Raw genomic sequence first — 14,472 nt, 5'->3', positions numbered from 1 at the left:
CGCTTACAACTAGCTGGTATGCTTCCTACAGACTTTAGGAAAGCAACAAGAGTTCTTGTGATAATTACCGTCCTATATCACTAACATGCATTTGCTGCAAAATGCTGGAACACATTATCGCATCCCATATATATTCTCATCTTGAATGTAATAACCTTTTTTACCCGAAACAGCATGGTTTCCGAAAAGGATTTTTTTGCAAAACCCAACTACTAGAATTCACGTCAGACTTACACTTTGATATGGACAGTAATAAACAAATTGACTGCATCTTTTTGTATTTCTCGAAAGCATTCGATCGTGTAGCCCATAGTCTCCTGATATCAAAGCTCTCAGCAATTAAACTCGACTTACTAACCCTATCATTGATTCGTAATTTTCTTACTAATCGCGAACAGTACACTGTTGTTGCTAAATTTTCCTCTGGCCTCTCTGACGTCACCTCTAGTGTGCCTCAAGGCAGTGTACTTGGGCCTCTTCTCTTTTTAATTTACATTAACGACTTACCGAACAATATATCATCTTCTGTACGATTATTTGCTGACGACTGCATTGTATACCGTTCGATTAACTGTCCCTCTGACCACGCGGCACTCCAAAATGATCTTGCACATATCAGTGATTGGTGTGCTACGTGGCTCATGTCCTTAAACGTGTCAAAGTGCAAAGTAGTTTCCTTTTCTCGAAAAATTGTTAACTCTCACTTTTCTTATCATCTGGATTCTAACATAGTTGACCACACCACAGAATATAAGTACTTAGGAGTGCTCCTTACACACAATCTTTCATGGACTAAACACATCACCTCCATTTCAGCTAACGCCTCCAGATCATTAGGATTTCTGCGCCGCAACTTAAGAAGTGCGCCTTCACCACTACAAAAACTAGCTTACGTAACTATTGTACGGCCACAAATTGAGTACGCCTCTTGTATATGGTCTCCTCACCAAAATTACCTCATTGAACTCCTAGAGAGCACCCAGAATAGAGCGAGCCGTTTTATCTCTAAAAATTATAGTAACCAGTCAAGTGTAATCCAAATAAAAATCGATCTTTCGTTGCAACCACTAACTACTCGCCGTGATATTTCCCTTCTATTACTACTTCATAGATTTGTTCACACAGTTGGCCTAACCTTATCAAACCTGAAGAAAGCATCCTCGACGTCACAACGACTGAACAATCAGTTCAGCTACACCCGAATTTATGGCAACACACACGCTGAAAAATATCTGAAAAATATCTATAGCGCCTCCACAGCCACCGTAGTCCTCCATAAAGAAAGCAAAAAAATCCCGATAAAGAAAGGCGTCAGGCAGGGAGATACGATCTCTCCAATGCTATTCACAGCGTGTTTACAGGAGGTATTCAGAGACCTGGATTGGGAAGAAATGGGGATAAAAGTTAATGGAGAATACCTTAGTAACTTGCGATTCGCTGATGATATTGCCTTGCTTAGTAACTCAGGGGACCAACTGCAATGCATGCTCACTGACCTGGAGAGGCAAAGCAGAAGAGTGGGTCTAAAAATTAATCTGCAGAAAACTAAAGTAATGTCTAACAGTCTCGGAAGAGAACAGCAGCTTACAATAGGCAGCGAGGCACTGGAAGTCGTAAGGGAATACATCTACTTAGGGCAGGTAGTGACTGCGGATCCGGATCATGAGACAGAAATAATCAGAAGAATAAGAATGGGCTGGGGTGCGTTTGGCGGGCATTCTCAGATCATGAACAGCAGGTTGCCATTATCCCTCAAAAGAAAAGTGTATAATAGCTGTGTCTTACCAGTACTCATCTACGGGGCAGAAACCTGGAGGCTTACGAAAAGGGTTCTACTCAAATTGAGGACGACGCAACGAGCTATGGAAAGAAGAATGATAGGTGTAACGTTAAGGGATAAGAAAAGAACAGATTGGGTGAGGGAACAAACGCGAGTTAGTGACATCTTAGTTGAAATCAAGAAAAAGAAATGGGCAAGGGCAGGACATGTAATGAGGAGGGAAGATAACCGATGGTCATTAAGGGTTACGGACTGGATTCCAAGGGAAGGGAAGCGTAACAGGGGACGGCAGAAAGTTAGGTGGGCGGATGAGATTAAGAAATTTGCAGGGACGGCATGGCCACAATTAGTACATGACCAGGGTTGTTGGAGAAATATGGGAGAGGCCTTTGCCCTGCAGTGGGCGTAACCAGGCTGATGATGATGATGATGACACGCTTTTAATTTTTCAGCTTTGCCCCATGCGGTCCGTTTATGGAACGCACTGCCAGATAACATCGCCTGCCAATCTAAACACACTGCATTTCGCAATCTGCTAACCGATCGATATGCCGTTTCAACCGTCTAAGCACGTCACGTCTTTTGTAATTTTCTTGCATTTTCTACGAGTTAAAGAATTTCAGTGCTCCTAATTTTTTTACAATACTTACTACTGTATAAAATGCAAAAACGTTTACAGTGTTATTATGCTATTATGTTGTTGTTTACCATTTATTTTTATTGCTCTACATATTGTATTTGCTAATGTATTAATTTCCCAAGTTTTGTGCGTACTCCTTTCATTATGCTGATGTTTATTTCTTTTCCGATTCCATACTAATATGTTACCGTATTTCCCTCCTTACACTATGCCTTCTCGAAGGTCTGTAAGGTACATGTAAATAACAAAATTCTCTTACACCTTGAATAACAATTTAATATCTAAAGTAACACAGTTTAAATACCTAGGTGTTTGGTACACCCCAGAATTATCATGGCAGAAGCAGGTTAACTATGTAACCGCTAAGGCAGGGAAAATGTTAGGTTTTCTTCGTAGGAACTCCAGAGCATTCAGCACGTCTACACGAGAGCTGCTGTACAAGACGTACGTAAGGTCCGTACTTGAGTACGGCTGTGTAGTTTTGGAACCTCCGACGGCACGTTACATTAATAAACTTAAGAGTGTACAGAATTTAGGTGTGCGGTACCTGTCAGGTCGATACAAAGTTAATTTCAGCGTTACGAGTGCTAAGGAAGAGTTCAAATGGGATACCTTGGAGGTACGACGCAGAAAGCTGCGACTGAAGCTTTTCCATTCCATATTCTACGGTACAATTGGTATAGAAAGGGACAAATATATAATGCCGCCTCATTACCGATCACTACGCGTGGATCATGCGCTAAAGGTACGAGAAGTTCCATGCAAGACAGAACTGTATAAGAAAACATTTTTTCCAAGAACTATACAAGAATGGAATAGGTTACCTGCCAGTGTCGTCAACGTCGTGTCAAATGATGTATTTTTTGCCCTCTTGAAGTGACTCAACTAGCCCATTTCTTTTACCTTTAGATTGAATTTGCCCATGTATAACTTACCGTGTTTTGAAAATTCTCTAAGTTCTGTTGAACTTTTGTGGTTTTTTCTCACGTCGGCTAAAAAAAAAAATATTTTGTGAAAGTTTATACCTGTTCTGTAGAAACTTTCCCCCCACTGTAATGCCTTTTGGCGCCTGTGGGTACTGAATAAATAAATAAATAAATAAATAAATAAATAAATAAATAAATAAATAAATAAATAAATAAATAAATAAATAATATTAATATGAGCAAGGCAAGAGTAATGTGCAATAACCTGGAAATTTGTCGAAGAATATAAATGGGTTGGAACGCATACGGCAGACATTGCTAAACCATGACCGGCAGTAAGCTTACCGCTGTCATCGAAAAAAAAAAGTGCGCACTCACTCCATTCTACTGGTACTAACATGTGGGACAGAAACTTCGAGGTTAACAAAGAAGCTTGAGATAAATTTAAGAACTGCGCAACGAGCGATGACATGAAAAATGTTAGGCGTAACGTTAAGAGGCAAGAAGATGGCGGTGTGGACTTGTGATAAAGACGGAGTATTCGATATTCTAGTGGAGTTCAGGAGGAAAAAATTGAGCTGGGCAGACCGCATGTAATGCGCAAGGCAAATAACCGGTAGTTTATTATAGTTACCGAATGGGTGCCCAGACAAGGGAAGCGCAGTCGAGGACGGCAGAGAAATAGGTGCTGTGATAAAATTTTCAAATTGGCAGGTTTAAGGTTGGTTAAAGGTTGTTCATTATTTAGTTTTTGTAAGGTTTGGTTATAGCGTATTCATTATCTTGTTTTTCGATTATTTAGCTTACAAACGTGCCAATAAATGCAGCGATGACACTGCAAGAGGTTTGTCGATTACGTTTTTTAAATCAAAAGTTGGATCGCAAACATGGTAGTCCCTACGCCAAAACTTATTCTCGATATATGAGTAAATATAAACTCGTAACTTGACAAATAAAACAAATAAGCTTTTTTTTTTTGCTGTGGGCCAAGTGGAACATGATAAAATTGCCACGTGTAGACTGCTCATAAATTCGAATGCGACTCAATCCAAAGGCTGTGCCGATCTTATGAGGGCGGCTGATGAACGTCTTTACCAGTCGCACGTGACAAAGTTACGGACAATTGAAAATTACGGCTCTAACTAAATCGGCGGACAAAATAGCTCTCTCCACTGAACTCGCTCACTGCATGCCCGACACAGACAGTGACATTTACAAACGTCACTATCTTCTGCATTCACAGGAAGACAATCGTGTGACCAAAACGGAGCCACACACAGGGACATCTTACGGGACCTGCCGGAACAACAATTGTACGCAGCTTGGTGCCAACGGAACCTCAAATTCGAGCAACAAAACGGGCCCCAAGGTCAATGCCCCGGCCAGTGCAGGAAACGCATCTTCTGTTACCCCCGGAAGCTCAAATCCGACTAAACAAAATGGCCTCATTTCCAACTCCACGACCACTTCTAGTAAAAACGAGTCAACTGCAGCTGCCACAAAGGTCACCGGGACGGCCACGAGCGCCGGCAATGCCACGGCGACACCGTCCACCACCGCTGCCCCAAACAGCGCGGGGGGCGCACCAGGCGCCACCCCGGCGGCCAACGGCTCGAGCCGACTCGTCAGCGCCGCCGGTAGCGACGTGCTTGCCGTCGCACTCGCCGTCGGCGCGCTGCTCTGGCGGGCCGCGTAGAAACCAAGCGCGCACGTGGCGCCCTCGGCGACGTGACGGCGCACTTGAAATCAGCGCTCTACAGGAGTCCGCACATGAACTTTTTTTTTTATTCATTAGCATTACAGGAGTGTCAAAGTGGAAAGAAGTGATTGTGTGTATGAAGTGTGGGAAGCCGGTCAAGTGGTGGAGGTAAAGAGGGGATGGGAGAGCTTATAAGTGTATATTGACTTGCTTCACCCCTCGAAGAGACAGCACGAGTGTTGTGGAGCTCCTAAACAACTCTTTGCAATGTGTGCAACGCGATGCAATTCATGGATCCGGGACCTCAAAGAGGTGCGACGTAATGCTAAAGCACTTCTCTCGCGTTTACCGCTTAATCGAGAGATTTTTTTGTTGTTACGCAACTCCGAAATTCCGCACCACTGCCCTGCCTCCCCCGCTCTCCTTGCGACTCTCTTTGCTTTGACTGTTATGCGATAACCATGCCACCTAACGCGTACAGCGTGAAATCATTGCGGATATTTAAATTTGCGTAAATTCGCCACGACACGTGACCGCGACCGCTGTGCAATAAGTGTGTCCAGAATGCGTCCACGGCAGCGTATTTTTATACCGTGCCCGAGTGTCACGCTGTTCTCGCGCGCCGCCATCAAGCTGGTCCGGCGCCCATTCTTCGACGTTAGTGATATATATATGTCGGGCTAAGCCTGATCTTGACAGGCGGTGGAAAAGAAATGCCATATGCTCTGAGTTTGTATTTTGAGAGCACCCAGGCCTCCAAATTTGTTCTCGCTTCTGTAAAAAAATGAGAAGCAAAGGAATGTTGACAACAAATCCATCCGAGTAGCAACCAGAGCACTGACGGGGTAAAATCAGCCTCCAGAAGAGAATAGCGTCCGCCACCCTCAGTTCAGGCCTTGCAAAAGTGGAGTATCAGAAAGGCTGGCTCTGACCAAGATACTTGTTTTCTACGCACACCCTTCAGAATCTCGGGCAATGAGAATTGCCTAAGCGTTCGAAGCCCGCTAAGCACTTAAGGGCTTCAGTACTGTATAGCGGAGATGAGGAAAGGAACGTGCGCGGAAACAGGTCTACGTCAGCATTATTCCCATGCCGTCGAGTAGTTATCGGGTGAACTTGCAGTTTTCACAGGGACAGGAACCTCACGACGTAAGCGATCGATTTTCTGTGACAGCATTGATGGCGTCGTGTATATGCTAAGTCCCGCGCGTATTGGTGCGAATATGGCTGAATGTGAACATTCAGCAATGCGGCTTGTCTTCCTTGAAAAAACCTTCCTGGTGACTCGTGCAAAGTCATCAAGGCAAGACATTTATAGAGCGAGGCATCTTTAAGTTTGAAGAGTGACGTGAGCAAGGCACCGATGTCATCAAAAGGTGACAAACCGTTGCGTCAAGATTTATGTTGTTCATCCGCCGCTATTGGTAGGGTCAGCGTACAGCGGTTTGCAGAAACATCATCTTGTCGAGAAGTCATCGAAAACAAAGAATATTCATTGTTGTTGCTTGTTCTTGTCTCTTACAATGTGCCAGTCTCACCAGCCTTAAAGCATACATTTTTCCATTGCCTGCTATTTCTGTGAAGAACGGCGTCATTAGCGTTAGTGATCGTCAACTGGTCATGCTTGGTGCTGCACCCATCGGCACAGAGCTTCTCGCCGACATTTTGTGAAGCGCGCGTCCAGTCGGAGAAACGTGTTTCGTCCGTGTCGGTGTAAATGAGCACGATACGTTGCAATGTTTCCTTATTTATATGCTACCTGTGCCATGTGCCTGTCAATAAAGTGTGAGCAAAACTTTTTTCATGTGTCATTACGTTCCCGCGAAAGCTAATTTCGCAATATTATAAAAAAAAACACGTTTAAACTTGGAACAGCACGCCTACATGAAGGACGGCAAGGACACGTGCACACAAGAGGTCTGGTCCCTCTCGCTGTGCGTACGCTCCCGTTACAAGAGCGTTGCTGGAATTATGCGAACTCGCCCAACCCATGGTTGCAGGAGCCAGTTTTCTTGCTCAAAACACATGACGTCTGCGGCGAGACTGCGCTGATCAGCTCTGACTCGGCCACCTTTGCGTGCTGCACGCATATCGTGGCCTCGAGGGAGAGGGGGGGGGAAGAGAGACAGGCCCTCTAATAAACGCGTGCAACACGACTGCGCGTACTTATTAGTGCATCCTATATCGCGCTCTTCTGTCCTAGATGCAAAAAGTCATTTTAGACTCCCTGATAAGAGGCGTGCCACACTTTGCCCCAACGTTTCCCAAGCCTCGAGGTCATCCATGTGAATAAATATATTTCACCACCATCCCCACAGCGGTAGCAGCAGGCAGAAAGCAGCCCTCGCTCCACTGCCGGGTGATAGGCGACGACGCGTTCTTCGTCCCTCAGAAGCACGTTACATATATTCGGCGCATATACATGTTCTTCGGCACGTATATATACGGAGTGTTTCAGCGAACACTTTCAAAATTTTTTAAAGGTCTGTAGCAGATAGCACAATTCTAGTTCATGAGCTGGTCTACTCGAAAAGCCGGACATTACCTGCACAAAAAGAATTGAAATGCATAATTGACTAGTTAAGATGAATTCACTAATTCAATTTTTCACTGATTATGCTGTGGCTCATATTGAAATTTATAAATTCTAGCGGTGGAGTTCGCAAGGCGGATCCACATGTAACGAAATCTCACGATAACACCAGTTTCGATATATTAATCCCAGAGCTTTGCGGAGAAATGCATTGCGTTCCAGCTACTTTCTCAAGAAAACGTCGTTTTATGCATTCAAGCACAAAAGTAACTGGAATGCCAATGAGAGAAAGAAATGGAGCTGGGCAGACCGCATGTAATGCGCAAGGCCGGTAACCGGTAGTCTACTATAGTTACCGAGTGAGTGCCCAGAGAAAGGAAGCGCAGTCGAGGACGGCACAGAAATACGTGGTGCGATGAAATTTTCAAATTGGCAGGTTTAAGGTACTGCTATAGCTTGTTCATTATTTCGTTTTTTTGAGGTTTGTTTGAAGGTTCGTGAGTAAGTTCGCAAGGCAAATACACTTCGAACGAATTCTCAGGATGACACCAGTTGCGAGATATTAATTCCCAAACTTTGCGGAGACGTGCATTGGCGTTCCAGTTACATAAAAAAACATCGTTTTATGCCTTGAAGTACGAAAGTAACTGGAACGCCAATGCATTTTTCCACAAAGTTCGGGAATTATTATCTCGAAACTGGTGTCATCCTGAGAATTCGTTTCAAGTGGATCCACCTTGCGAACTCCGAAGCTAGAATTTGTAAATTACATTATGGGGTTAATTAGTTTAATAGTTAATTAGTAAAGTTGCTTCAATTATTCGATGATGCATTTCAATTTTTTTGTGCGAATAGTGTCCGCCGCTTCGAGTAGACCACCTCATCAACAAGAATTGGGCTATCTGCCACCGGGAATAACCTTTAAGAATGTTTTAAGTGTTCGATGAAACACCTTGTATGTATACTGCTAGAAAAAAAAAAAAGCTCTCGCAAGAGTCGTCCAGGAATTAAGCGTGATAAACTAGGCACATATTCACAAATATCTTTACGCCAAATTAATTCGTAAGAGAAAATTAATGCCAATCCTGAAGCTGCACACGTCATTTGCGAAGACAACCAGACAATGGCAGAGAAGACATACGAACGAAAACATTTGTGAATACGGGCCCTGACCGTTTGTTTTCCGGCCCATATTACGAAGCAATGAACCCTGCATACCTACTACACTAGGCAATGAAAAACTTAAAGTAAGCACAATGACATGTCGCCATGTCACCCTATAGAAAACCTTTCATTCTCAAAGCCCTGATGCTCTACGTACTCGCATTTTGGTCTATCATTTTCTGATACGTCCGAACGAGGTGGTCTAGGAAATAGAAGACAGTGTTTACACCAGTCCTGTGCTCTTACATTTTCCAGCTTAGAGATCCATCGTCTGAACAGGAGAGTACTAAATTGTAGTGCGTAAATCACTTGATAGAAAACGTTTGGCCAACACATAAAAGACGGATTCTAAAGTGTTGCGTTCTTTCTTGACCCGCCGTGGTGGTTCAGGGGTCACAGCATATTTACGCTGATCACGAGGTATCGGGCTCGATTTCAGACACCAGCGGTAGCATTTCAACGAGGTAGGGATGCAAGAACACTCACATACTCAGATTCATGTGGACACTGAAGAAAACGGGCTGGTCAAAATTAACATGGAGCCCTCATGGCCAGTATCATATGGTCCCCGTGTTGCTTGCAGAATCGAAGCCATATATTCTTTTTTTTTCAGTTATGTGCTTAGAACAAATCGCTTCCAAGCTATACCTCTTGTTCTTGTGCTGCCACGCTGTCTTCACCCAAAATAAAACGAATGCAAACTACATGAACCAGAGAATATTGAAATATATTACTCCCTCTGGCTCAAGTAACTGGGACGACAGCGCGATCGCGTCGTCCTGCCTACGCGACACACAGTGTCGGCATTCACAGCAAATGCCCTTCTACGCGCGCGAAGCTATACGTCCAAGTTCTCACTTGCACAATCAGCAAGAGCTCACTGCTGATTACAGCATCCCAGTTCGTGCTTTCCATATAAAATATCATTTCCAAAAAACCCACACACACATGTTTCTACCACCGTAATGATAACTCTATACTTTTCATCCACCATAGGTGCAGAAAGAAGGTAGTATTACATTGCAACCGGATAGAATAAGATAGGCTCGTCGAAAGTATTCAAGAGCTGCGCAGAACGCATTCAGTGGCCCGTGCGATTCGAGTCCGTCAAGTCCCGCCGTTCTGACTGTCCGAGCACGCGTGCTGGGGTGTTCCCGTCATGGCGCTTCGGGGCGGGCAGTCGAACGCCTCGGCGAAGCGCGCGTCTCCGGCGAGCGGCTCGTTGCAAAGCGCCACCAGCTGCTCCGAGGGGTCCCCGTCGCACAGCAGCAGGCAGCCAACGGCGAACAGCAGCGCCTGCTCGGAGAGGTGCTCGAGGCCCGCGAGCCTCTGCTCGACTCGCGAACCGCGAGCGTCGGCGAGAGCGCGTAGCTGCAGCTCGCGCACCAGGCAAATCCGGTGCAGCCAGCCCTTGCTCGCCCAAGTGCTGCGGCAACCGGCTTCTGACGGCACGGCACTGGCCAGCTCGTCGGCCGAGAACCGAGTGAGCAGGGCCCAGGCAAACTGTGCGCCGAGGGTGCCGTATCTGCACGGGAGAGGGTCGTCGATCGTTTCGCGCGCGCTTTAGAAGCAGGAAGGCCTGCGACGCCAACGACCTTCCAGTACCGTGTCCTGTCCGGCCACTATGCAGAAAAATAAAGTGTGTTTTGAAGTGGGTTCTACGTAAGACACACCCCTTTCTGCGTTTGCAAATAACAGAAACCAGTATCATGCCTCAAGCAGTGAAGATCTTTATAAATTTTTATGTAATATACGGCGAAATTGATTCGATAATTTGTAATTAGCCGCAGAGTAAAACTGTTAAAAATCTTCAGGCTTCTGTTTTACCACACTACTGAGGCTCGCCACAGTCTCTCTTGCCCTCTGCTAATTCGAGGAGGAAAACCACAAGCTCGCCAGGATCTCTGCTTGTAAACAGCGAAATGGTCCGCACATACCCGTATGTATGTGTGACGGCTGAAGAGCGTGATGGAGTGCGCAGTTGCACAACGGCCACAGAGATTGACGGCGAAGAGGCATGCGTGCTTTAGAATAAAAGCACGACGTCTCAACCACGGCACGCATTTTGCTGCCGACATCGCATATATAGGATGTCCAAGCTAACGTTAGCCAACCTGTTCATGGAAGAAAGAGACTGAAAAGAGGCGATGCACGACACGATTCTAGGGCCTACGGTGTTCGGTCGCAGTACCTCTGACGACCGAACCCCGTAGGTCTTATAATCCTATCTTGCATCATGATTCTTTTATATTTTAGAGCGCAGCACTTAGGCGCCCGTTTCTGCGGAGAGCGTCGGCGTTCCCGGCGTAACCGAGCGGACGAGCATAGCGAAAGATGAGCGCGAACGCGGCGCGCAGCAGGGGACGAAAAAAGCGGCGAGAGAGAAGAGGTGCGAGGAGGAAAGCGGAAAGGAGGGCGCAGCGGAACTATGAGGCGGAAAGCGGAGGAGGGTATGGCGAAATCGCGAGAAGCGCAGTGCCGAACACGAAGGATTTTGCGGCGATGGCTGCTAGGTGGCGCCAGAGTAGCGCACGCCGAACGCAGGCAGTGCGCGGGGGGTCCCCCAAGGCAGATGAGGAGACGGATGAGAATGGAGAGGGCATCGAATCAACCGGAACACAATGTGATGTCGATACTAGGCTGCAAAAAATGGAGGCTTTCCAGGAAGAGCTTGTTAAACGGGTACAAGAGCTCAAAAATGAGCTAAACAGGGAGCGTGATGCACGAAAGGTAGTTGAAAAGAGACTTGACGCAGCCGAGAAAAAGCTGAATAGGGCCGCCATTGTGAACGAGAATGTGCGTGACAATGGAACGCAGACCCCCGACGCGACAGGAGAGGGAGTGTCAGAAAAGTACGTGAAATGCGTACAGCGTGAAGAAGAGTTAGCTGGAAAGAGCGGCACCTACCTTGAGTCCCCCACGCGGAGAAAGCAGGAGCCCAGGGGACCATGCCCCTTGTCGAGTCCGAATCACGCGGAAAAGGACAAAGGGAAGCAGGGAGAGGTAGGAGAAAGTGAAAGGGTGATTATCGCCGGCGACTGAAACCTGGCTAGGTGCTCAAAAGCAATTGTGGAGAGGGTGAAAGACGATAAAAGAGTGACGGTAGGGACATTTACAGGGCGGACACTGGGTTCTGTCATGGAGCGAGCAAAAGAAAAGCTCGCGGAAAATGCCCACCTGCGCAACCTTGTCATAGTAGCAAGTCGGCTAAATGACGTCCTAAACAGCTAGGAAAGGGACAGGACTAGCCCAGCGCTTGGCGAAGGGGGTGGACGACTTGCGCGAGCTATCCCCTAGGTGCAGATCGTGTGTGCACGGTGCCGGAGGTGCCTGTACGTGACAGTCATGTACAAGGAGCCGTAGTGGCTGCTAATGACACTATATGGGAAATGAGCCAAGAGAAAGGCTTCGAGGTTGTCGATTTAAACAGGGAAGTGAGAAGGTGTGGTGGTTTTAAACGAGACGGTCTCCACTTCAATTACAGGCTGGCACGAGAAGTGGGCTAGCGACTTGGTGGTACGCTGTTGCTTTTTTAGAGAGCCCGCGGGCACACAGGAGGCCAGAGTAGATTGTAATGAAGGAGGTCCCCTAGGGAAACCTCAGAAAAGTATTGCCGTCGATAACAGAAAAAGAAGGAAAGTAAGAAAGAGAGCTCGCCATGCAATAGGTTACATAAACATGCAGGGCGGCAGAAGGAAGGAAAAGTGGGCAGAGATTGAGGAGCAGTTAAATAGAGAACAAATAGGGGTGTATGCGGTTACAGAAAGGCACCTTAGAGACTCAGAAGAGCCGCCAATTATTAAGAATTATACTCGTACAGACCGTTGACCCTTACATACGTAATATACAGGCTAGCAATGGAGGCAATCAAATTAAAGCTTCAAGCATGTTCAGAGAATAATGGCATTTTGGGAGAACTTCAGAATGGCTTCAGAATAGGCATATCATAAGAAGCCAACAAACACTGACACCAAGGAGAACATAGGGGAAATCACTGGTAGTTAAATAAATTAAACAAGGAAACGATAAATTAATGGAAATTAAAGTGGATGAAAAAATAACTTGCGCAGGTGGGAACCGAACCCACAACTCTCGCATTTCGCGTGCGATGCTCTACCGATTGAGCTACCGCGGCGCCGTTTACCCATCCACTTTCTTTGGTATTTATGTGTCCTAGTAGAACCCTGGGAGTGTTAGCCAGCGCCACCACTCACAAACCTTGGCGGCGGACGTGGAACGTCCTTCTTGCCGCAGGCGCGGAAGACGGCGACGGAAGACGGCGCGCTTCCTCCCCGCCTTCCTCATTTTGTGCACGAGGTGGAGCCGCGATTGCCGCCTCATCCTCGCACGCTTTCACTCGCACATACAGCACGCGGCGACGATTTTATCACCCTTGCACTTTGTACAGAACATCACAGTGACGCCGACAGCAGAAACGCGCTTAGAGTATCAATATAATTGCTATCGCAATAGAAGGATAGGCTCAGCTCTTACGTTCGGTGCCACGTGGCCATACTCCTTCCTCAGTAAGCCGTGCATATAACCAATAGATAGCCGAACCACCTTATCTATTGGATCATCGTTCAGCAGCCGCTGAAGTGCATTCACCAATGCGGTTGATACCTGTACCAGGCACGTATTCAAGAGGGGGGGTCATGGGTTCCCCCAGCCCCCCCCCCCCCCCCCTGAAGTGAAACTCCTAGCTTATTTTCGCAAGTGAAAGAGTAATACAAGTCCATGGAGTGATGCGCCCATTTCTCCCTCGCAAGGATACGCCTCTTCTCGCGCGCAAGGAAACTTCCCCAACATCAGTAAAGTGGAAAGTTGGGCTAGTTGGTGAGTGATCATCATACCTTGCTGGTGAAGCAGCGCACAGACACGGACACAGTGAAGACAAACAGGAAAAGACGACACTCGCTGCGAGTGTCGTCTTTTGAGTATCAAGTATCTCGGACGTAACATCAGGAGTGCCCCAGGGATCGGTTTTGGTTTCTCATCTTTTTTTTTTACTTTATATTAATATCAACGTAAATATAGCTTCGCTGATAAGTATCTTTGCCGACGTCTGCATACCCTATAATAAAATGAATGCTGGTAATGAGTATCGTGAAATTCAAACATTATCTGAACATGCATGATACAAACATGGTGCGAAAAAAGGAGAATGACACTAAATTTAAAGAAAATCGTATGTGCTAGGTTTTCTCCAAGAAAAGTCACCGAAATCTCCTACTTGAACTCTAAATGGCGTTCCACATATAAAGGCTTCGGAATACAAGTATCGGGGCATCTATTATACTTCCTCTTCATCCTGGCATCGACACGTCGTCTATACACCAGAACACCGTGAATTCAAAGGGCGCCGCCATATTGATGAGCGCCGGTAGCGCCATCTATCCCAAGCGCCGCGAAGTAGCAGGCCTGGGCTGCCACGCCGGGAGATGCGACCCGGCGCGAAAGCGAAACTTGGGCTTTTTAGCTGGGCGGAAGGCGTGTTTCACGTTTTTTCTAACCTGTCATTTTCGCTGTCTGGATTCAATCAAACTTCAAGACCTCGTGCAAGTCCACAATGGACACACTGAGTGCTGTGCAGACTGCAGAAGCGAATACATCGGGTAGGTACGCTATTACGTTTATACAAACCGCGCGCTATATGCTAGAGCACCTGTGAGCTTTTTGGCACGTAACCTGTGAGGGAATTTACAGCACTGTGTTGGTGCCATATATTAT

The 14,472-nt window shown here is 46.4% G+C and overlaps 1 protein-coding gene across 2 annotated transcripts in view; it reads left to right on the top strand.

Annotated features, from left to right (window-relative positions):
• LOC135898570 (actin-related protein 2/3 complex subunit 3-B-like) overlaps positions 1-14,472 on the top strand; it is a 90,720-nt gene that overhangs the window by 27,477 nt on the left and 48,771 nt on the right. The window contains exon 4 of one of the 2 annotated variants that reach the window (XM_070534602.1): positions 4,590-6,845. The exons of the other annotated variant lie outside the window; for it this stretch is intronic. Coding sequence (XP_070390703.1) covers positions 4,590-5,042 — 453 coding nt within the window. The 3' untranslated portion in view covers positions 5,043-6,845. Of the gene's footprint in view, positions 1-4,589; positions 6,846-14,472 lie in introns of those variants that run through there. 2 annotated transcript variants of the gene reach the window in all.

This window comes from Dermacentor albipictus, chromosome 2 (assembly GCF_038994185.2).
Source record: "Dermacentor albipictus isolate Rhodes 1998 colony chromosome 2, USDA_Dalb.pri_finalv2, whole genome shotgun sequence".
Lineage (NCBI taxonomy): Eukaryota > Metazoa > Arthropoda > Arachnida > Ixodida > Ixodidae > Dermacentor > Dermacentor albipictus.
This window is presented reverse-complemented; position numbering and strand designations above follow the sequence as displayed.